Raw genomic sequence first — 24,803 nt, forward strand, 5'->3', positions numbered from 1 at the left:
ACTTCTGGTATAGAACCTGTTCTGTACATGGTCCCTGTCAAACCAATATGGGAAGTAGGGTGTGGGTTCTTGATTTCAAATCTGACTCGTTGCTTGGATCTCAGACTCTAGTTAGCGAACTCGAGTAATTACGAGTTCATGAGAAATGAGGCCATCGACCAAGCACTTCAGTATGGTATGACCTCACTATTTGAGATGCCCCTTTAGACTCTGAGAATGTCCCATCACCAGAAGACTCGTCATGGTGTATGAATTTAGATTTGAATCCCATCCATACCAATGAAAATTGAGTACTGGTAGAGAATGGATTTATCACTTTCAGGGGGTCAAGTTCCGCTTAGGTCACCCATGCTAAGTATATTTACACACAGTATTGAAAGATAGCTACCCAAGTCTTGGTATACTATCGAATTCGTTGGTCTTAAACCTTGACGGATGCCGTATGATTCCCAGCAACCACCCGCTGAGGGATTAATGATGAAATAGTCAGACTTGTTTGGATCAGATTGGTTTTATTCGGGGAAACCCTGATGCAGCATAGATGTGTGGCTGACGGCTCCTCCTACTCGTCCCCTAGACAACGATAGGGGCAAGTAGTTAAACAGTAATACAATACTCTGCTAATAAAATTAGGTGGATGGGCCTCATTTGAGTAGGAAAAGTCGAGTGACGTGGCATTTGCTGCACCCTCTCTAACACCTACACATTCTGTGGCTCCACTTGGCACTTGGTAACAGGAGTTCACTTGGTTGGTCTCGAATAATCTCCAAATCTTTTATCTCAGAATCTATAGATTTGGGATGAGCTATTTAAGTGTTTATTTCTTTTCTTTTTTTGAATGTTTTCTTTACTTTCTTATGCATCACATCTTATTTTAAGTAGTGAGCATTATTGAGTGGTTGCTCCCAGATACGTTGTTTATGAAAATACTATGCAAGTCAATGAAATGGATTAATAATACAAGATTAAATCCCCCTACTCTTCACAGACCCTATCGTACTTTATTACATTTAAAAAACAATTAATACCCCATGCATAAGTTTCTGTTATTTCCTTTGATCTAGTCTAGTTTTTATTCATTATTTCTAACAACATAAATAGTATAAATAAATGAAATTTTTGCTAATTTGATGATTAATTGCCACATGTCCCTGATGAGAATACATATGCATAGCTAAAGGCTACCTGGTATTGAATGACAGAACTTGCCATAAACACATTCGTTACAATACACAATACACTTTAAATATACTTTTTACACATCACTGCTAATGGGTTCACAGTTGAACAACTAAATGGCTCTTTCGATGTTTCTCCCTCATACTGCTCTAGCAGATATCCCTTAAGCTAGCCGCCGTTCCGGTCTCTACCACCAGGGGTCTCCACCTCAATTTAAATGGGGTCCAATGGCCAGTTCGTAGGAAGAGCGGGTTCTCTCGCTTCCCAAACGGCTCTTTGTTTATTTACTTTTCCCTAATCAAAATGTGTTGGTTATTTACCATTCCCGTCAATAGATGTTAATGGAGGTTACTTTTTTATTTACCTTTTCGACTTATGCCTGTTTTTGATTCATTGTGCCTAGATCAAAATAATTATTCAATACACGGTGTTCCAAAACAAAATGTTACTTTATTCTCTTAAACCTGATTCAACCTAACGTCCAACCAAAGTGGAACAGAAAGGGCCTACATTTGTTTGTTTATTCTGAACCTACGGGGCGGGTGGGGCCAGATTTGGCCCTCGAGCCACGGGTTTGAGACCCCCATCACTACACAGCCCTCATCTCCTCCTTCTACTCAGCCAACTGCTCGTCTGTCGCATCTAGAATCTAGGCGCATCACTTCTTACGTATTCTACCCTTCCCTCTGACAACAATCTCAGCCTCGACCCCTCCATCCCGTTACCCCCTCTCTCTCTCTGTCCATCTGTCCCTCTGTCTCTCTCTCTCTCTGCCTATGTGCCGATGATCAGGGGCGGGTTGGCGCTGCTCTCCCGGCTCCGGACCCTGGCCGGCTCCTCGTGGGCGGTCTGCGGCGTGTTGCGGTGCTGCGGCCTCCTCGCGGCCTGCCGCGGCGGCAGGGTCAGCGTGCAGCAGGACACGCCCACGGTGGGCTCGGGCAGGTCCTCGGCCAGGGACCAGCTGTCGGTGGCCGGGTCGAAGCGCTGCACCGCCGCCTTGTAGCGCTTCTCCGCCTCGTTCCAGCCGCCCAGCAGGTACAGCTTGTCGCCCAGCGGCGACAGCCCCGCCGTGCTCACGCCCAGCGGCAGCGGCGCCGCCCGGCTCCAGGCCCCGCCCTCCGCCGAGAACACCTCCACCGACAGCACGTCCACGCGCTCGCCGCCCGCTCCGAGTTGACTCCCGCCCGCCACGTACACGTTGCCGCCCAGCGTGGCGGAGACGTGCCAGCCGCGGGGCGTCTCCAGGGAGGGCCGCTCGCTCCAGCTGTCGCTCTCCACGCTGTAGCACGCCACGGAGCGCGAGTAGGCGCAGTTGATGTAGCCGCCGGACACCAGGATGTCGCCCGAGGGCAGGGTGGCGCTGGCGTGGCAGCAGCGGGGCACCTCCATGGGGGCGCGCATCTGCCACGCGTTGGCCGAGGGCAGGTAGCTCTCGGTGGTGGCCAGCAGGCCCTCCACGTTGCGGCCGCCGATGGCGAACAGGCGCCCCCCGGTGGCGGCCAGGGAGAAGTGCGTGCGGCGCTGGCGCATGCTGGCCAGGTGGAGCCAGGTGTTGAAGCGGGGGTCGTATCTGATTGGAGGAGAGCGCAGAGAGGAGGATAAGAGACGATGTGAGACAGACAGATATAAACAGATTGACGTGTTATCAAAACTCATTGGCCCTGATTGACACTACAAAACCCCAGAGTTTAAAGGTGACACATCATACCACCAGGTGTGAGTGTGATTAGCCGTTACAAGCCGTTTTGAAAATCGGCCTCTTCTGACATCCCAAGTGGGCGTGTCCACGTAGAATTATGACGGATAGATGAGCACCGTTTGCTACAGTCCACTGGGTAGGCTGGTAGACTGATCTATCCAGCACACATGTATGTGGACACGCCCACTTGTGATGTCAGAAGAGGCATTGATCAAGTGATGCATCACGGGACGGCATCGGTGCGTTCTCGGCGGGGGGGGTCTGGTCGTCACCTGCTGAGGGTGCTGACGGCGTGCTTGGCCTGGTTGCGGGCGTCGTTCTGGTCCTCCCCCCCGGCCACGTACAGGAAGCCGTCCATCACCGCCACGCACTGGTTGAAGCTCTTGGCGGGAAGCTGGGACAGGTGGCGCCAGGTGGCCGCGCCCTCACGGGGGTCCCTCCACAGCACCTGGAGTGGGTCAAAGGTCATGGTTAAAGGTCAATGCTGTATAGGATAGTCCGGTGGTCCGTTGGTTGTTTTGACCCCCAGCTAAAAAAGTTTCTTGGTTCAAAGCCAGGTGTCAAGGGGTTCAGGGGGTCTCACCTCGCGGCTCAGGGCTCGCTCGGTGATGGAGGGGCGTCCCCCGATGGTCAGCAGGGTCTGCTGCCCGCCGCGGACCTGCGTGCGGCGCGACTGCAGCGTGTTCTGCTGGTAGGGCAGCAGGTGGTAGTTCATGGCGTCCACCAGCAGGCGGTGACACTGAGGGTCCAGCATCATGCGCGCCACCGGCTGGACCTGGCTGACCAGCTCGCTGGCCGGGATGGTCTCGAAGCGCACGTGGGCCAGCAGCTCGGCGCCGTGCACGTGGCGCGCCTCGTCGAAGTCCAGCCACTTCATGGCCAGCTGTGGGGGAGGGGGGCCAGGGGGCGGGGTCAATGTGTGGCACTTTTTCGTGTCGGATCAGCATGAGAAACACACGCTTTTAAAAAACCCACATTTACACACAGAAGCACACACACACACACACACACACACACACACACACACACACACACACACACACACACACACACACACACACACACACACACACACACACACACACACACACGCACACACACACACATTACTCGCCAAACTGTAGGAAAAGTTCCAGAAGGAAAAAGATTGAATTATTTATACTTCTCTAACAACACACCAATCAGTTGGTGTTCTAAATATGTCGCCAATACCTCCACCCCTAAGGACCCCCTAAGGACCCCTAAGGACCCCCTAAGGACACCAAGTCTAAAACAGTGGCTGTGTATTAATACCTGAGCCGTCTAATGTACACTTAGTTCAACTAATCCGATTTGTCCTGACAGTTATGCTGCAGGTGGCGGGTGGAGCAGCTGCCTCGTTGGGCGGGTGGGGTGGGTGGGGGCGATGGTGGGTCGTTGGGTGGGGTTGGGGCTATGGTCTGTTTATAGGCCTGGGTAGAAATAGCCCTGGGTTCGGCCCTGGTCCTATGTTGGCCATCTTGCTGAAGTTTCCGTCAGTGAGGTTAGAAGAAGAGAGGCTCTTTGACATCAGATCTGAGGTCTGTATTTTAGTAACACACTAAATATATACAAGGCAAGGCACCGATTTGGAAAGTAAGTGAAAATACACTCCCGGTACAGGAACTCATTGACCTAATAACTCAATTTGAGAGTAGGACAATGAACCGTGGGACACCAGGGCTGCATCCGAATACTTAGTACATACTATTTCTGTCCAGTGTCTACTACTTGACCATACTACACTTGACTGTGTAGTACGGTCTACAGCTAGACGTAGAACGCCTCCGAACGCTTCCGAACATCGCCGAAACTCCACCGGAAGTTTGGAGATGACGTATCTCCCCTCAGATGCCGGCAAAATTACCTTGATAAGTTACCTGTTTTCCGTCTTGTCATCGTTGCTATTAAATTAAAAATGTCTCTTTTTACTTAATTACTTACTTGACTATTTTACTCTTTTTAATGTCTCTTTTTTTCGCCGCTTTCTACGACGTCTTTCTGGTGGTGACGAGTCAGCCATCTCTTCTTCGTTCGTTACTAGACTCCTGTTGCATTGTGGGATAGCGTAGTGAAGTCCGTGGTTTACTTTGGCGGTAGTACGCATTCGGAAACGTCTTCCGTACTACAGAATGCATACTGAGTATTCGGACGCGCTATATTTTTTGCGTACTACAAAATGCATACTATATAGTATGCAAGTATGAGTATTCGGATGCAGCCCAGGACTTGTCCCACTTCCACAAGTGACATCATGGCTCTGATCTCGCTCTCTCTGTGAATTCTGACCTGGAAGGCGACCACCTCGCTGGGCAGCACCAGGCTGTCGTCCCGCAGGAAGGCGGAGATCTGCTCCAGGGTCAGCTGGTTGAACAGCGCCGTCTCGGAGAAGGGCACAAAGTTGTCCAGCACGAAGCGGCGGGCGGCGTCCCTCACGGGCAGCAGGCCGTACGCGGCGGCGATGTTCCACACGTACACGCACGTGGTCAGGTTCAGCTCGGCCAGCAGGAAGTCCATGCACATCTTCAGCAGCTGCGGGATCTGCAGGGTGGTGGCGGCCGACAGCGTGCAGCCGATGGTGTACAGGGACATGTGCACGCGGCCCAGGTAGGCGAAGGTGATCACGTTGGCCAGACCTGGAGAAGAGGGGGGGGGGGGGGGGGGGTGTTGGAGAACCTTGGAGAACCGAGTCGTTTGTCCGGGTGGCGTGTATTCATTTCATGCACCCGGAAATGTGTGTGTTCATGTGATGATACCCAGTGAAGTGAGGTCCACACAGGGGACAGCTTTGTGTGTTTTGTCCTCTCACAGGTAGGGAGGTAGGTACTGGTAATGCATTATATTGGAACGTCAGATCTGCCTAGAGGCTATTTTGGTGTACTGAGAGGTGATGGAGGCTATTTCAGGCCTACATAGAAACTAAAGAGGCCTACCTCCAGGCTACGGACGCCTACCTGGAGTTGATAGAGGCTTATGGTGAGAGAGGCCTACCTGGAGTTTAAGAAGTCTAAGCTAGTGGAAATGGAGGCCAACCTTCAGGTTATAGACGCCTACCTTCAGGTTATAGAGGCCTACCTTCAGGTTATAGAGGCCTACCTTCAGGTTATAGAGGCCTACCTTCAGGTTATAGACGCCTACCTTCGGGTTATAGAGGCCTACCTTCAGGTTATAGAGGCCTACCTTCAGGTTATAGAGGCCTACCTTCAGGTTATAGAGGCCTACCTTCAGGTTATAGACGCCTACCTTCAGGTTATAGACGCCTACCTGTAGGTTATAGAGGCCTACCTTCAGGTTATAGACGCCTACCTTCAGGTTATAGAGGCCTACCTGTAGGTTATAGAGGCCTACCTGTAGGTTATAGAGGCCTACCTGTAGGTTATAGAGGCCTACCTTCAGGTTATAGAGGCCTACCTTCAGGTTATAGATGCCTACCTTCAGGTTATAGACGCCTACCTTCAGGTTATAGAGGCCTACCTTCAGGTTATAGAGGCCTACCTGTAGGTTATAGAGGCCTACCTTCAGGTTATAGAGGCCTACTTTCAGGTTATAGAGGCCTACCTTCAGGTTATAGACGCCTACCTTCAGGTTATAGAGGCCTACCTGTAGGTTATAGAGGCCTACCTGTAGGTTATAGAGGCCTACCTTCAGGTTATAGAGGCCTACCTTCAGGTTATAGATGCCTACCTTCAGGTTATAGAGGCCTACCAGCAGGTTATAGAGGCCTACCTTCAGGTTATAGACGCCTACCAGCAGGTTATAGAGGCCTACCTTCAGGTTATAGAGGCCTACCTTCAGGTTATAGATGCCTACCTTCAGGTTATAGAGGCCTACCAGCAGGTTATAGAGGCCTACCTTCAGGTTATAGACGCCTACCAGCAGGTTATAGATGCCTACCTTCAGGTTATAGAGGCCTACCAGCAGGTTATAGAGGCCTACCTTCAGGTTATAGACGCCTACCAGCAGGTTATAGAAGCCTACCTAGAGGTGAGAGGGAGGGCAGCTCCAGGCGCTTCATGCCGGGGTCCTTGGCCAGGATCTCCCTGAAGTACTGGCTGACGGAGGAGATGACCAGCTTGTGGACGTCGAAGGCCTTGCTCTTGCAGGCCAGCTCCAGGTCGGTCAGGAACCTGGGGAGCAGAGCGGAGGAGGTGAGGGGGAGTCCCGTTTCTCATGGAGAAGACGACAACGTCGGACTCCACGAGGAAGTCTTGGATAGTGTTGAGGTAAGGGCTGATTATGGTTCCACGAGGAGACGCAGCAGCAAGGGCTCTGATTGGTCCGCTCACTAAATCTTGCCGCAGAACCAAAACAGGTTCACGACTGCGTCAAAAGCGTCTGCGGGGTCATTGCGTTGCGTCGACAGGGAATCGTAACTGAGCCTTTAGGCGGTGTTGTTTCAAAATATAACCATTAATGACGTCATCATCACAGTGACGATAACATCGTTGTCACCACCGGGGGGCGCCGCCACCTCTCACCTCTCCTGGCGCATCTTGCTGAGCTCCTCCAGCAGGGCGTTGCCGTGCAGGGGCCGGGTCAGCTCGCAGCCCAGGCCCAGGCCCCGCTCGCCGGGCTTGACGGCGGGCGGCAGCAGGGGCAGGTTGAGGCTGTTGAGCTGCACCATGTCCAGCGCCGCCATCTGCTCGATCTTCTTCACGCCGCACTCCATCACCACCACCACGCCGTCGCCGCGGCTCTCCACCTTCAGCGAGCTGGCGTCCATGGCGACCGCGACCGCGACCGCGGGGGCCGGGGAGACGTCCCCGTCACCGGGGGTCTTCTTCTGGCGGGAGGCCCTCTTCTTGGGAGCCATGAGGGCGGACGATGGGTGTCTGGGTGTTGTTGTTGTTTGTCTTGGTTGTGAGTGGATTGTTGTTGTTTTTTTGAGTAGGGGAGGGGTCAAGGTTACCGTTGGTTACACTAAACGTCGGTTGGACCGGAGCAAGGAGACCGCCTCGCACGACTATTCAGACAATCGACGGGTTGATAACGAAGATGTTTTCGTTTGTTCCCTCTAACGGAAATTTGCAGTGACTTACTTTCTCTTGTAGACGCACACACACACACACACACACAAACACACACGGACCCGCACACACACACAGACAGCACAAGCAGAGGGAGCTGAAGGCCTCTCTAGAGCGTCTCGGGGACAGGTTTACAGGCCCACTCCTTTATTTGCGATGACGCTGATTCAGTTTCTGATCAGCAACACCGCACCTGGGAGGAGAGGAAAGAGAGAGAGTAGAGGTAAACAAACCTGATCGACACGGTCGATATTAAAACAAGCCAGGAGACACAGCTTGCCATTTTCCAAAGAATGGCGGACCCTTTAAAGGGTGTTTGCCGAAATACAGAAAGAGAGAATCTACGTGAAAAATCATACACAAATACATAAGCTAGGCGAATGGTTTGTGTGTTTAAAAAAAGAACCTCTCAACTAATAACTCAGTTTTTCGAGGTGGTGGTTAGGGTTAGGTTTAGGCTCACTGTATCTCCCTGTTTCCCTTACCCCCCTGGCCCCCCAGGGGAGATGAGGGGAGACGGCAAGAGTTTGAGTGGCAGGTGCAAGTGTTCCGCGGCGGGCCGGGATCCCAAGCATGTTTTCGTCAGTCGATCATCATCCTCATCAGACCTCTGATATACATGTGTCCAAGAGTGTAAATAAGTAACAGTGGAGCCCAGGACGCCATCTTTCGCTGCTATAGACATGGACTGCTCTTAGGGGCCCTAAAGTGCGTAGATTTGATAGTATGGATGCAGAAATGTGTTCCTATAGTGGCTCCCGAAATAAGCCCTCTTTCAGCCAATCCTCGGGCGGTTATATTAGCTGAGGGTATGGTATTTACACTCCCTCTCCTTGATATAGCTTTAACGATGTGTCATACTCACACCAGCACCAAGGAGTTATGGGAAGTGTAGTGTATGCTTGAAATGGGTCACAAGGGACCAACAAGTTACATATAGTCGAGGGACAATATGCAGGAGGTATATTTTTTTAATTGGTCACTCTGCTGAGCTAATTCGTCTTTGAATCTGTTCACCTCATATACACCCTGTCTTTTAGATGCAAAATAAATTGACACTGATGACTCTTGGTATACGTTTGCTCAAGTTTCCAGAGGCGCAGAAAAACATCAACAGCGATTTATAATGCCACCTGCACATTACTTTTGACTGCTTCTAAAAATGCACTGTACATGTACACAGCTTTAAGGACAATCTTCTGGCGCGTAGATTACTTTCCCTAGACTCCGATTTCAGATACTCTCCGGAATCCAACCTCTGCACTTCTCTCATCCCCCTGGACACCCTCCAACTCAATCACGTTCCATCCTCACCCTGCATCACCTTGTACACATGTAAACAAACTCATGATGACCTCACGACAATGCCGGGAGGTGTGGGTGCAATTACTTTTTAAGCCCCTTCTGCAGAAAGATGAAGACCGTGACCTGTAGGGAGAGGCACGATCGCACATGTTGGGATCCGACGATTCTGTAAGGTCCGTAGTTCGGATAAAATTATAAGATGCATGAATATTTAGATTTTCTAGGAGTCCATGTCGTCGAATCGACGGTGTTCCCGGTGGTCCGTTTCAGCAAAGACAAAAAAGACAATTAAAAAGTCCCCAAATAATTCAGGACAATTAAAATCCATCCAGCATGGATGGTATAAATAAGGGGGCACTGTGGGCGTATTGTTTTGAGCTGGACATACGGTGCTGGTCTATTGTTAGTCGTTAGTCACAGGGAGCAGCTGGGGGGCGTCGTGGCCCTCAAATATCTCCGGCTGTTATTTTTCCCGCCCTAGAATTGACTTCCTTGTCTGTTTTATCCGATGCTGGTGCACAGGAGTTTACATCCGATTGTCGTCTGCGATCATAAGACAGAGGTATCCCATAAGCAACATTATGCCACAGAGGAAAATGTAGTATGCAGGCATTTATTGAATATATATTTTTTCAATCTTTCTCTGTAAAAGCGGCAGTAGGTAGGATTTGAGGGTTGCAAGGAGAGAGAGATTAGAAAGGAGGTAAAGTGAGCAAGATCTTAACAAAAAATCCCCAAACCAATCAGAATTAGAAGAAGGGCCCTGATTGGTCAGAAATTTGCCTTATATCTTAATTGGGGCAGGCACAGTCAACATTATTAATTTAGGAAGCCTACTTGATTCAAACGGTATGCTGTAACTCATTAGCGGCTCTAAAAGGTCTACAGGCCTATTTTTTTTAAATTCTTCGAAGTAGAGTTGGTATTTGTTCATCGGTGCGGAAATGTTTCAGTGTTAACCTCACTGCCCCTTGCTGCAACACAAGCCCTGGGTTGGGTCAGATTCAGGCTAACCACTGAAACATCAGCCCGGCAATATCAACAGCATGTTCAACAGCACACGTCTCCGCTTTCTTTGACTCGTAAGCAAGAGGATCCCAACCAATAAACACTTGCAAATCCACTCTTAAAGTTAAGGCCGGTGTGAGTGACGCACTGTCTGTGAGTCATGAGCTGGCCTACATATTTCTCCTAAGATGAGAAAGCCACCAGTCACGAGGTCAAAAATCCGGGCCCGATCACAACCGCCAGTAGCTTCTGCAGTTTCTGCCATTTTAGGAGGTATTGCGACATCTTTTTGGAGCCCAGGCTCTCTCTTTGCGTTCAACTCTCCTTCTACAATATGACACCACCCGACAACAGCTGTCACTCCACCCTGTATAGAAACCGCCCCCTGTCCACCCCCCAAGCACAGACCCCGCCCCCAGGTGGTTATTTAAAAACCGCCAAGTTCAGGGCAAGAGGGAAGTGAGTGTGATTTTGTGAGTGTTTCATGAATAGTACATTTAGAAATACATAGTTGTACTATGATTTGAGACATTAATGCATTTTTGTGAGCTCTTGTAAGGTGTTCCACTTGCTTCATTACACCTTGAGCAGGGTGGTCAAGCTCACGAAGGGCCATCGGCCGTTTCAAGTATAAATTTGATAAAGATGGACATTAGAGAGTTACACATAGCAGCAATGCGTCACAAATTACACATTTTCAATCCTTGAAGTGTTTCATGATCACTTCTGCCTTTTAGGTAACATTCTACTGCTTTGTTTGTTTGTTAGGAATCCATTATTACTGTTTATTTTTGGTGGATACAAAATTGAAAGAAAGTGTGTTATCGACTTGTAATATTCAGAACAAATGCACATATGGTGCACATATGCTGGCAATAAGCAAGTTGAAACTTGGCCATCATGATGTTTATTACCTACTTTATGTGTATACATTATAAGATAATACCGTTATATCACTGTTGTATGGATAAGTGGATGAGATAAAGGTGTACCATTGATTCTGACACCACTGATGTGAAATAACAACAAGAGACACAGACACACACGCACACAAACACACACACACACACACCACACACGCATGCACGCAAGCACGCACACACACACACACACACACACACACACACACACACACACACACACACACACACACACACACACACACACACACACACACACACACACACACACACACACACACACACACAAACACACACAAACATTATTCCAGTGTCTTCAGTATATGAGGTAAAGAGACATGGTGTGTGTGAGTGTGTCTGTGTGCATGTGTTTGTATGTGTGTGTGTATATTTGTGTGTGTGCTAGGATTAGTGAGTAAAGAGAAAGTGTTTTCGAGGAGTGGTCGTTATTCAAGGCTGCGTTAACCCGGCCTTTTATCTCCCTTCTTTGTGTACATAGGTTTTCAGGTACACACATGCTAACACACACACACATATATACACACACACTTCAGGGGACAACTGGGATTAGCTTGCACGCCTCAGGTGCACACATTGCCACGCTACGCCATGCACACACACACACACACACACACACACACACACACACACACACACACACACACACACACACACTTCTGCTGTTTCATGAACACACCTCACAATTCCCACATGTACACACAGAAACACACACACACAAACACAAACACACAACCACACACCCTAGTGCTGGCACATGAACACACTTCACAAATCCCACATGTACACACACACACACGCGCACACACACACACACACGTACACCAACACACTGTAGCTCTTGCACAAGAACACACTTTTCAAATCCCACATGAACACACGCAAACGCACGCACACACACAAACACATACCATCCCGTGACCTTCTCCAACACCTCTGATCCGTCTCCATGAGCCAGCGGCCAGATTCCTCTGCCTATCTTGCAAGGGTATTTATAGGAGCTGACCCATTGAATGTGTGTGTATTTCGGCATGTGTCTTTGCACTACATGCGGGTTTTTTTTATGTAGAAGCAGAGAGCCTCTGTAATAGTACAGCTAAATTAAAGAGGATCAGATATTGTTTCCATGTAAGATGCTCCTTCTGTAACCTTTTATATTGTCCAAGTGTAACGTAGTACGATACACACACTAGTGCTTGAGTGTGTCTAGCTTTCTCATTGATGACTGGGATAAAAGGAATTCTATCCTCTTTCTATTCTTAATGTTGTCTCAATTTAATCCATTTTGGCTCAGCGTTGTATTTGGTTAAATCAATTAACCATCGGATACAAGCAAAAAAAACAGAAACAAGGGTTTGGAGTGTTTTTTTTTCGTTGTCTAAATAGTGGGAAAGGAAAAACTTCAGATAACAGTCTCATACAACCACAGAGGAGTTCCCCAGCAGCAGCAGCCCACAAATCAACCCCCAGCATCTGAACCTCACTGCTTCACCCACACTCCATCACACAGCCAAACACTGGGATTTACCTGTCACTGACTTCTCCTGCCTCTGCTTCTCTCTCCTGATCTCTCTCTGTGTCTCTCCTTGGGGGCGTCCTTTCCTTCCTTCCTTCTTTCCTTCTTTCCTTCCTTTCTCTCTCTCGTTTCCTTCCGTGGTCTTCGTCGGGTTCCTCTTACAGGTTTCTCTCTGCCGTCCGCTCCGTCCTCCTTGGTCCGTCTGCCAGGGCGCTGCGTGTGTGTGTGTGTCTGTATGAGGCTGTAACCTGTGGTCGCTGAGGAGGGTGGGGGGGGGGGGGGGTGGGGGCTGGTGGTGATGGCGATCATGGTGTGTTGGAGTTGGGAGGGCGGTCTCACCAAAGCAATGTACACCCCAACCCCTTCCCCCTGCCTCCTCCACCATAACCCCATACTCCACACACACCCATATCCCCTGTCAGAGCTGTACACCACAACCATTCAGCCCCCCCCCCCCCCCTCCCTCACTGCCTCACCCTCCAACTCCAAATACAGGCACCACTTGGTAACCACCCCTCCAAAAATATCCCCAGACCAGCCCACGTCATGCCTCCGCGCTGTGAATTGGTATGGGGGGGGAGGTGACAGATAGGGGACCTTGGAAAAGTCCTACTTTCCTAGCCTAGCCTACATATAAGCCTACCGAAGTAGGCTATTTTATTTACATTATATATGCAAAGTAAACTGTAAGGTGTGTGTGTGTGTGTGTGTGTGTGTGTGTGTGTGTGTGTGTGTGTGTGTGTGTGTGTGCGTGTGTGCGTGTGTGCGTGTTTGTACAGGCACACCTGTGCATGTGTGTGTGCGTTTGAGGGGGGTCTATCGGTGTCCAAGAGAGTTTACTTTTTAGTAAATGTAAACTCATATTGAGAGAAAGTTTTGACACTGTCAGCCTACCGACTACAACTACCGTAATTTAATATTTTACCAACGCAAACAAAAACACGTCGCTGACGAGTCACCCATTGTCAGCTGTTGCGTGACGCACGTCCGGTCGTCCCTGTCAACCTACAGATCGTCACTGACGAGAACCGTTTTTTTTTCTTCTAGCCATGAAACTGTTTCCGGGAACAGGGTACCAGCAGTAAACATGGCGGAGGAGCTGCTGGAAGCAGTGGAGAGACTCCAGTCTCGGCTCTCGGAGAATTTAGAGCCCAAAAAGGTAAGGATTGTCCCTCGGTTCCCCGCCGAGTGCACCGCTCCGTGTACTGCACGACTCCCCGGGTCTCCGACACCCTCACCGTCCGTGTGGCCGCCGCCACGGATCTAGTTCCGTGAAAAAAGAAAAAAACGCTACGTTCTTTTTGGTTCGGGATCCCGTCACAGTTAACCCGGGGGTCTTTAACTTGTGGGCCTTCGTTTGTACACACGTAATCACCCACCACTAAGCATTTCATTCGTGAAAACCACCGTAATAAAGACATCCACACAGCGTCGGTACCGGAGACCCGGGACGCGTCTCTGCTGCTGCTAGTCGTGCTGCTGCTGCTAGCACCACGGCTAAAGTGCAAAAGTATAGACAACAAAAAAAATGACTGCGTTTTGAAAGAAACAGTACAAAATACAGCAGACAATGTGAACGCTGCCTGGCTAAAAGCTCTGGTCCTACATAGGTGGGTGCCACAGATCATCCCTTTTAAAAAGTGCATTATTAAATATTCAATGTAAACAATGAGGCGGATTTTGCTGCTTAAATGACTGCGGTCTGAGGACACAAAGCATTAGCCGCGCACACCTTTGCCGCAACTTCTGCGATTTCCCCGCACAACTTATGAAAGGAGAAGATGGGAGAGACACGTTCTGCACTTTTAAATGAAGTGTGCTGACGCTATCGCTAGTTTTTTGGTAGCTGATCAAACATGCAGCCCCGAAGGCCACAAGAGCCTTCTGATGACGACGTGACTGTGCGCAAAATGTAAATGCTTTGTTGGGTTGTTGTCATATGTTCAATCACTACAAAATGAATGAGAACATGTGCATGGATTGCACGCCGTGGCCGACCCAAGCACCACATGTGCTATAACACATTATGGTGCAATTTGATTAGCTGTGCAGTTTTAGGCTGGTGGTATCCCTTCGGCCCCTGTCTTGTGTAAATAGTAGATATCAAATCTATTTCTTGTATGTTCAATGGGCAACTTATCTTATATCCATTCAAATAGGATATTTAACAATTATTTACTAAGTATTTGAGATAATCTTCAAATGTTCATGATTATATAATCCTTCTAGATGAACCTTTCCTCAAATATCTAAAGTTAAAGTGTATCTCTATGTTGCTACTGATAATAAGTATATTTAACACATAATAACCTTATTTGAGTTAATGAAAAGTTGTTGTCTAAGTGGCCAATTTCCTACGTAAATCACAGTTGATTACAATAGATATAATAACGTTGAGTAATGTCCTCGTCTTCATTATTCAAATCTTTCGTTGTCTTTCTCAGCTCCTGAAGACTCTGAGACGACTAGGGGAGCTGCCTATGACCGTTGAGATACTCGTGGTGAGTCGACGCATTTACCCTATATTATAATTACTAAGACCCTCAGGTTTAAAACCAGCTATTCATTAAGATAATTATCGATATTGACTGTAAGCTGTCAAAGTATGGTCACCGGTGACCGCACTCAATTGCACGTCAGAAACAGTTGATAATATTTGTAATTTGTCACGTGACTCATCTTTTCAATAATAATTGCTATCACGTACAGACCTGTATGTTTATATGTAGTAGTATTGAGAAAGGTCGATACGTTCAGCTCGCAGCAAGCCTACCCGGCTGCAACACAACTGAAGGGTGGTTAGCTGGCTGCCACGCAAGGCATCACTGGATATATAATGTCTTCTTAAGCTAATGTATTCCGTGATGCAAAGGCTAAACCTAGCAACCTTCCTGGTTACCCCTGCAGGATGGCCTAAGAACCAATAAAACTCAGTAAGCCGTATTTTATGGTGAAAGCGAGCAGGCTTTGGAGCGTGTCATGGCTAGATAACTTAACTTGGGACCCTCCCCAACACATGCTTGTAACACCGCAAAGTCAGGTAAACGTGCACAAATGCTTAGTGCATACAATATTGGTGCACACTCAACAGATCTTACCTCAATGACAAAATGCTTTGTCAAGCAAGGACACATTATTACTATAATATACTTTTATGTTTGTATTTAACAAGGGGTTTGTTGAACTTTTACCTAGTGTAAAGTTACAGAATAAATAATCAACTGAACAAAAGTTTGTCTGAGTAACCAAAAAGACTATTTTTTGTTTACTAAATCTTTCCTTCACCGTGTTTCATCAGGACACTGGCGTTGGGAAAACCGTCAATTCTTTCCGGAAGCATGAGCTAGCGGGCGAGGTGGCCAAAGGCCTGGTCGCCAAATGGAAGAAGCTGGTTCCCCAGCCGGGGGCCGACAGGTGAGTGCGGGGTCGTGGCGTTCAGTTGGCGCTCCGCGTCTGTGTGTTTATCGGCCATCCTAATCACCAACGGGGAAATCCTGGAAAAGACCACAATGTTGTCCCGTTGGTTCTGTTTATTATCCGTACAGCATGCGTGACGGACCAGACACGACCTGGGAAGGAGAGAAGCCTTTGCGCTGTTGTATTAAAATGTCACGCTGACTGTAATCCGATATAAGATATCCGATATCGGAGCTGCTTTGACTTTCCAAACTTTATCCACACCTCGACTGTTCGCCACTCCACAGGTTTTGACTCGTTGTGTTTGAATGTGGTTATTTTGGGGAACCATTCTTTATGTTTGTTTTAACGTTATTCTGGGCCCCTCTCGCCCGGCCCCCCAGACACAGCATCAGCCTCCACAAGGAGGCCCCCCGGTCACAAGCCCCCCCTCGGGGCCACCATGAAGCCGCCGGTGGCGGCGGCGGCGGGGGCCACCGACGAGCCAGGTCGCCCACACCTCAGCCAGAGGAGGAGGAAGAGGAAGAGGAGGAGGAGGAGGAGATGGAGGAGCGGCAGCAGAGACGGCATCGGGAGGAGGAGATGGTGACGGAGGAGGAGGAAGAGGAGCCGGGCTACAGCCGAGGCTACTCCCCCTCCCCCCCCCCCCCCCCAGCACCACCAGCACAGCCCCCCGCGGCACGAGCGCTACAGCCCGCAGCCCCGAGGTGGGGGCTACCGGTCCGACGAGTACGACGACAGCCCCCAGCCCAGCCCCCCGCCCGTGGCCCCGTCGCCGCCCCCCCCCGCCCGCGGCCGCGACGCCCCCAGACACGGCAAGCCCCACAAGGGGCCCGGCGGCGCTGCCCCGGCCCAGCCGCCGCAGGCCACCCGCGGTTCCCACGGTGACCGGCGGGACCGAGAACGAGTGGAGGAGAGGCCGCAGAAGAAGCGCGTGGTGGAGGCGGAGTGGTCTCCGGGAGGCGGGGCCAAGACGGCCAAGCACAGCCGGCACGCCACCCCGCCCGAGGGCAAGAGGGAGAAGGAGAGGGAGAAGGAGAGGGAGAAGGAGAGGGGGGAGAGGGGGGAGAGGGAGGAGAGGAAGAAGGGAGGAGCTGATGGTGAGTCGGAATGAAGGTGTGAGTGAGTGTGTGAGTGATTTTATTCAGGTCATTGGTTCCTGGCCCTTTTGAGGCCGTGAACCATCAAATATTTATCAGAGCAAAATTAGCAAACCATTGTCCTTATTTCCTTGTCATAAAAACGACGGAGATAATTAAAATCTGTCTTGTTTGTTCATCAAAACATTTCTCCCCTTTTCAGTCTTCAAACGATTGTTTATTACTTGACGCTTCTCGGGGCCCACTGGTTCCCCTGGGGCCTCCCACTGACCGGTCGCGACCCACAGTTTGAGCGCCACTGTTTAAGGTCACACTGACTTCCTTAAACCAACAGCGTTTTCCGCCCCTACTATTCATTCTTAGGTCTGGCTTTGGTTTGCTACAATCAGCCATTGACGTATTTTCACAGATGAACTCATTGACTGATATAATAAGCCGTATCAAATATGTAATTCAAAGAATCAGTTATAGGCTCAAAAGGCTTCAGAGGCCCAGATTACACGATTTGGGCATTGAGCCTTTCAAAGGGTCAATGCTTTTGTGCGGAGAACATAATGTTCTAGACTGCGTCTCTCTGTGTATTCATGTCGTAAAGATGAAAACACAAAGAACATAGGCATGACCTATTTAGAAAAAATAATCCCTAATCCTTATGGGTGTGGAAAAAATAGATTAATGCGAGTACTGGGATTCGTTGCTTCTAAAAATACTCGAAAAGACATGTAAGCAAGAAACGTCAATGTGGTCTTCAGGGAAAGAGTAATGATGGTCTACACTTCTACAGAGGGTACAATAGTGTTCTGCTCTGTTAAGTCTCAATATATAGCAATGGCCAACCTGTAGAACGCAAACTCAACCATTATACCAGTTCTGCCAGGGTGGCATGTGGCTCGGGAGGTAAAACGGGTTGGCTGGTAACCGCAAGGTCGCTAGTTGGATCCCTGGCTCCTGAGTGTTAAGGTGTCAATCTTGCCCGGTTGACACTGCCCTCGGTTGGTGAATGTGTGCACGTTCAGCAATATTGGAAAAGCGCCATATAAATGCAGTCCATTTACCATTTTAACCTTGCAATTCTTTTTTTATAGAATCACAATTTGTACATAATTGCGTAAACACACCTTATTGGCTTTCAGTGATCGTTTCTAATATCGTACCGAGAGCTCCCTGCGGTTCCCCGCCCTTACTAAGACCCCCCCCCCATCCCTCCTCTGCCTCCGCAGGGCGACCCCAGGCACCCAAAGACCCAGGTCCCGGCGAAGAGGATGACTCCGATGCCCCCACCATGTCCTTTGAGTCCTTCCTCATGTACGACGCTTCGCCGAAGACGCCGAAGAAGAAGAAGAGTAAGCCCTCCTCCTCGTCGTCCTCGTCACACAGCCGGCCCCCCCGCCCGTCGTCATCCTCGTCTTCCTCCCACGCACGGACCCAGCCGGCCGCTGCCTCTTCCTCCTCCTCCTCCTCCTCCTCATCCAAGCCCAGCAAGTCCAACGGTACGAAGAGCAGCAAGAAGTCCGAGATGGTTTCCTCCCCGGTCGCCGCGACGCCTGAGAAACGCAGGAGGGTGAGTTTGTAGCAAGCCGCGGATCACTTGGATGAGCTCACTGTTTGACAGAAGTGGCTAGTTAAGTTACACTCACAGGACTGAGGTCCACATAAAGTCAACAATTGAAAATTCCATATAAAGTTGTGTTTTATGTTCGATTGTTTCCTGATTTTAAATCCTAAATAGCAGAATAGCATTGAAAGAGTTTTTATTGGCCTACCAACAATCAAATGAAATTAGATTAGGTCTCACTGAGGTCCCCGGAGTTGAATTCTCCTGGCGAATGCATTCCTGATATACAGGCATCGTAAAAAATCCTTAGTAGAATGAAGAGAACAGAGTGGGCTCTCATGAGTAACAAAATACACCCTAACCCTCTTGGAAGCCCAGCCCTGCATGTTTGTATGAAGCTGCTCTCAATCCTCAGCTATGTTTATGTAATTGTGTGTGTGTGTGTGTGTGTGTGTGTGTGTGTGTAGGTTGTGGAGGCGGTCCCTGCAATGCCAGACTTCCCCCTACCAGCCATCCAGCCCAACTACAGACCCCTGCCCTCTTTGGACCCCCAGCCCTTGTCCCCACAAAGACGCAAAGGTAGGCGGAGGTTGTGTGTGGTGGCATGTCTGCTCCAGGCTCGTTGAGCTTGAAGCATGAATGTCCTACATCTAAACGGGGCAATAAGCGAGTGCACACAGGCCCTAATATTGTTTTGGGTGTAATCAAGAGGCCTAATGATGGGGGGAGAAGTTTCTCATGCCTTCCTACCTGTAGGCATTCTTGGCCCTCTTCTAAACAACCCAGATCTGAATTCACTATAAATCGATTTGTATTGAAGTATCTGCCAAATAGAGAGGGTTTTTGTTTTGTCGGCCTTGAGGGGTGCTCTGATTGGTGTCCAGGCCAGTTCAGGAGGAGCTGCCGTTTGAACGCCTGAAGGTCTTTCATGCTGGAGCTCGCTCACAAATTGGAGCGTAGCATTTGATCGACACGGGCCAAACGAGCCAAACCCAGAAGTCCTGCCATGACATTTAGAACGTTATCTTTACCTCCTCTGTGTCTCTCTACCTGTCACTCACCTCTCTCTCTCTCTCTCTCTCTCTCTGTTTGCTTCAGTCCCCCAGGCCAACGGGGAGGATGAGTCAGGGTTCACAGGGAAGCGGTTCAACTCCAAGATGACGGTCTACTCGGGTACCAAGACAGCCTACCTGCCCAAGATGATGTCCCTCTACGAGCAGTGCCTCCGCGTGCTGCAGAACAACATCGACTGTGAGTGACCTGGTTTCACAGTCTGTGTGTGTACCTCTGTCTGTCCTGCTCTCCGTCTCAGTCTCTCTCTGCGTGTCTGTGTCTGTCTCTGCCTCGGGTCTTTCTCTATCGCTGTCCTTCTCCTTTCAGATTTACCATCACTAAAGTATAATTAATAGAAAGTGTCTCTCAACTTACACTTTCATTGCGATCATGGCCCTAAGTCAATCAATGCATGCCAAGTTTTTCTACGTTTTATGAATCTATCAATTCAAAAAAGAAGTCGGTATTCTACAAATATCCCACATAGAGTGTGAACATCGTAACTTCTCTTTTACAATGCTACTCCTTCAAAACACATGGCTAGCTCGCTAGCTTTAGCCACACGTCTGCCTAGCCTTGCGGAAAACTCGGGTCATGACCAATGAGTCTGTCCCCTCTCTCCCTCTCTCCTCACCGCAGCCATCGACGAGGTGGGCGGGGTCCCCTTCCTGATCCTGGAGCCGGTGCTGGAGCGATGCACACCAGAGCAGCTCTACCGCATCGAGGAATGCAACTCGGTACAACCCCCCCTCTCCCCCCCATCCTGCACACGCACATTCTCAACCAGACAGCTCGGCCCCCACTGCTGGCGTCGTTAAAATGACAACGGAAGTAACAGAAAGAAGTCATTTGTGCCGCATTTCCCCTGTGGGGAACTGAAGCCCTTAAATTACAATTCGATTTCCTCAATCTAATTGAAGAAATCTCTTCAATCTCTTTCAAGAGACTTTGAAGACAATGATGGCCTTCACACAGGAACTTTGTTGCGCCCCAATTCTCTATCTCTCTCTCTACCTTTCTGTGCTGATAACTGTACCAGGGTAGAATAACCTCACCCTTTTATGCAGCGCGTGTTTACTTTGATACCTTTTCTTCTATTGAAGCCTTTCCTACAGAATGAACGCGTGATGCGTCACACTTGTCAGGAGAGCAGTTGGACAGAGTTCCAAGATATAACCTCGTCGTCTGATTTTGTTTCCGACGTGTGTCTGGCTTCACAAGTCCTCGCCGTCAGGCAGACAACCAGACGCGGCACAAAAAATACAAAGCGTATATCGATGCATGCATTTTTTTGGCTAATGAAGTACGCGTGCGTGTTTGTGTGCCCCCCCCCCCCCCCCCCAGTGTTTCATCGCGGACTCTGACGACCTGTGGTTGCGCCACTGCCAGCGGGATTTCCGGCGCTCGGCTCCCGAGGAGTACGAGTCGTGGCGGGAGATGTACCTGCGGCTGCACGACGAGCGAGAGGAGCGGCTGCGGATGCTCACCCAGAACATCAGCTCGGCCCACGCCAACAAACCCAAAGGTAGAGCCGGAGGGTGGGGGGGGGGGGGCCACGCTGTAATATTATGGTTCATAAGTTCCAGGGGGTTTGTCCGTGTGACTCGTAGAAGGATGAAGAGTGGCTGTTTCTGTGTGAAACGTTGCACTTTCGTTCACCTCGGTTTTTGTTTTTTTCGTAAACTATGTCCAGACTGAAACGCGATCGTGATAATGCACGATCATTTTCAATGCACCATCACCCGTCCGTACATGAGCCGTTTCAGATTCATCCACTGTGAGGTAACACTTTGAAAAAAAACACACAATCAAGTGTTTGGACGGGGAAAACGCTGCGGTTCGTGTGGATTATAAAGACAAACGTGTTTTTCAGACGTACGTACGGATCTAAGGTTATAAGAGGACGACTTGTCTTGCCCAGGCACCAACCGTGTGTGTTTGTTTTTTATTTTGTCCTGTGGTCGGTTGCCAGGGAGACAGGTGAAGATGGCGTTCGTGAACTCTGTAGCCAAGCCGCCGCGTGACGTCCGGCGGCGCCAGGAGAAGTTCGGCACGCTCTCCACCTCGACGGCCCGCTCCGCCGCCGCCGCCGCACCCATCAAGTCAGTACCCCACCCACCCACTGACCCACCCCACCCACCCATACACCCACCAACCCACCATCATACCCCACCCACCCACCATGATACCCCACCTACCCCACCTACCCACCCCACCCAACATCATACCCCACCTACCCACTCTGCATCATACCCCACCCACCCACACACCCCACCTACCCCACCCACCCATACACCCCACCTACCCCACCCACCCATACACCCCACCTACCCCACCCACCCATACACCCCACCCACCCCACCTACCCCACCCACACACACACACCATCATACCTGGTTGCACCTGCTGACTCTGACTGATGCTCTTACCTTTCTCCCCCCTGGGGTCGGCTTCCCGGGCGGGGCGGGGCAGGGCGGGGCAGGGCAGGGCAGGGGGACTGTGTTTAGGGGGAGTTTGTTCTCATATCAAAGCAGAACGTGGATTTGTATTTTCGAGCTGAAGAATGAGGATTACTTAAGATGATTAAAATAGGGATACTGCACGGTGTGGTTGGGCTTCCCGGTGAACTATTCAGTCAGGCGAGCGGCTTCCTCCCAGGCAGTTTGTTTATTGAGGAGCAGGGAAAGGTCGGTATCTCAAAGGGAGGCATTGCAGCCGGCCCCTTTGGACCAGGATCACACATACTGGTAGAATAGCCTCGTCCTAGGCGTCCAAACGCTTTCACAAGCAGGCAGTCATTTTCGGAAGTCATTGAGTGGCCCAGGTTGTCACCTGTGGCCTATCATCGTCTTTTTCCGTCGTTCTTCACTAATGAGACACAGTCGTTAATCTTCCTCCTCCTCCTCCTCCTCCTTCCTGTGTAGAATCCGGCCGGCCACCTCCTACTCGGTCCCCGGTGACCCCAGCCAGTTCTCCTCCTCCTCCTCAGCCTCCTACTCCCAGGGCAGCCCCCCCCACGGCTCTGCCCGCGCCTCCCTGGGGGCCGCGGTGGGGGGACCACCGGGACGGGATAAGCCAGTTGTCAAAAGTAGGTGGCGCTGTTGACCTCCATCTGGGTTTTGTGTTTTGTTTGTGAATCGATCTTTTTTTTTTTTTTTTTTCGTATACCTTGAAGCAAAAATAAAATGTATTATTGTAATATAATTAAAGGCAGTCATTATTATTTCTGCATATTATCAATGATCTCCGATTATTTACCACTTGCTTTTACTTTTGGATGTCAAAATAAAATGTATTATTATAATTATAGGCAGTAAGTATTATTTCAGCCTATTCCAATCCATTTAATTCTGTCTACATACCCACCCGGCTACCTACATGCATTCTGCCCCTGAACTCATTGGTCATGACCCGAGTCTTCGGCAAGGCTAGGCAGACCTGTGGCTAAAGCCAGCGAGGTAGCCATGTGTTTTGAAGGAGTAGCATTGTATGGAGGCCTGGGATGTTTTAAATTGGATATGCTTATGCTGGCTAGTTTATCCCCAAATGCTTACCCTAGCTTTAATGATCCCAAAAAGACTGTTAGATCTACTATTGACGAGTTCATTGTTAGACATTGGATTGATGCGTGGTACAACGCGATGAATCAGTGTTCTGTGTGACTGATTTGAGGTATTTTTCTCCTTGTCTTGTAGAAATCGCCCCCATGATGGCCAAAACAATCAAGGCATTCAAGAACCGTTTCTCCCGGCGGTAGAAAGAAGGAAATAACGAACTGAATATATTTTATCAATTTTTAACCTTCACTAAGATGGAGAATTTAAGTTTAATTTATGTTCATTTTATTTTCACACACACACACACACCCACACACACCCACACACACACACACACACACACACACACACACACACACACACACACACACACACACACACACACACACACACACACACACACACACACACACACACACACACACACACACACACACACACACACACACCCAAAACATAATTTTTTGGGGGAATGGAGAGAAATGGAATTTCCATGTTGATGGATGTATTTTTAGAATTTTACAAAGTATTTATATTGTGAAATGTGATCAGTGAGTGTGCGATATGTTTAGGTGTTGGGTGATTTTCGCTGACGAAATTAAGGGGGAGGTCCAAACGGAAAAGTTATTTTCCACGTAGGATGTCCGCGTCGTTTTTCCACCTAATCTCTCTTTGAACCTGTCCCTAGCATACTCGCTTCACGATTGTTCCCTAAAAGGGTGATATACAGCAGGTCTATACTGTCGTTTCAGACGGCACATTTCCACCGTGGGATAATATTCCTCCTGAAACACGTACACTACATCAGACCGACATTGCAGAGAATTCTGCCTTTTTTTAAAACAAAAATAAGGAAATCTTACAAATGTTTCTCGGTAGAGTAACCCCCCCCCCCCCCCCCCAAACACAAAGCATACAATGGCTGGTTAGTGACTTGGGATTCTTTTTAAAGGACAACTGAAAAGGCACATCTGCTAATTCTTAACCCTATGTGTATTTTCTTTTTCTTTTTTTTATTGTGCTCCATATCCACTGTAATGCAATTGAAAATTCAATATTTTGAACAAGGTGTATTTGAAAATGATTATAGATGAACTATTGATCGCTACAGCTTCACTTCGACACTGATCATGATGTATTTATTTCGATCCTCGAAACTGGAACCAGAAAACTGGGACAGCAAAGATCATGGGACAAAAAGTTATTTTATTAGATTTTAATAAATGTTATATGGAGATTTTTAATAAAAGCTTTTTTTTTGTTTGCCCTTACCATGTGCAGTGCTTTTTGTGCCTCAGGTGAAAGATTAATTGAAGTCTGTAAGGATTCATTTATGTTATCTTCGATTACTAAATTAGTTTCAATTTAAGATGTTGAATGTGAACAACTTATTTTACCTAGTCATCGTATTTGGATTTTATTGTGAAAGTT

At 49.1% G+C, this 24,803-nt stretch overlaps 2 protein-coding genes across 2 annotated transcripts; one reads left to right on the plus strand and one right to left on the minus strand.

Annotated features, from left to right (window-relative positions):
• Positions 1–492: 492 nt before the first annotated feature.
• Positions 493–12,950, minus strand: klhl43 (kelch-like family member 43). The gene is made up of 7 exons (XM_060044306.1): positions 12,703–12,950; positions 7,375–8,116; positions 6,875–7,023; positions 5,186–5,532; positions 3,462–3,761; positions 3,151–3,326; positions 493–2,749 (listed from the first exon to the last, which is right to left on the minus strand). Exons 2-7 carry the CDS (start codon positions 7,707–7,709, stop codon positions 1,954–1,956), a joined length of 2,103 nt encoding a protein of 700 aa, XP_059900289.1. The 5' UTR covers positions 7,710–8,116; positions 12,703–12,950; the 3' UTR covers positions 493–1,953.
• Positions 6,978–24,643, plus strand: eloa (elongin A). Its single transcript, XM_060044305.1, is given in 14 exon segments — positions 6,978–7,119; positions 13,738–13,849; positions 15,135–15,191; positions 15,989–16,104; positions 16,491–16,740; positions 16,742–17,207; positions 18,428–18,768; positions 19,230–19,341; positions 19,861–20,013; positions 20,455–20,552; positions 21,160–21,340; positions 21,788–21,917; positions 22,740–22,903; positions 23,511–24,643. Coding segments are annotated over 14 exon segments (2,295 nt in total). The 5' UTR covers positions 6,978–7,066; the 3' UTR covers positions 23,573–24,643.
• The last annotated feature ends 160 nt before the right edge of the window (positions 24,644–24,803 follow it).

The sequence above is a fragment of the Gadus macrocephalus genome, chromosome 22, assembly GCF_031168955.1.
Source record: "Gadus macrocephalus chromosome 22, ASM3116895v1".
Lineage (NCBI taxonomy): Eukaryota > Metazoa > Chordata > Actinopteri > Gadiformes > Gadidae > Gadus > Gadus macrocephalus.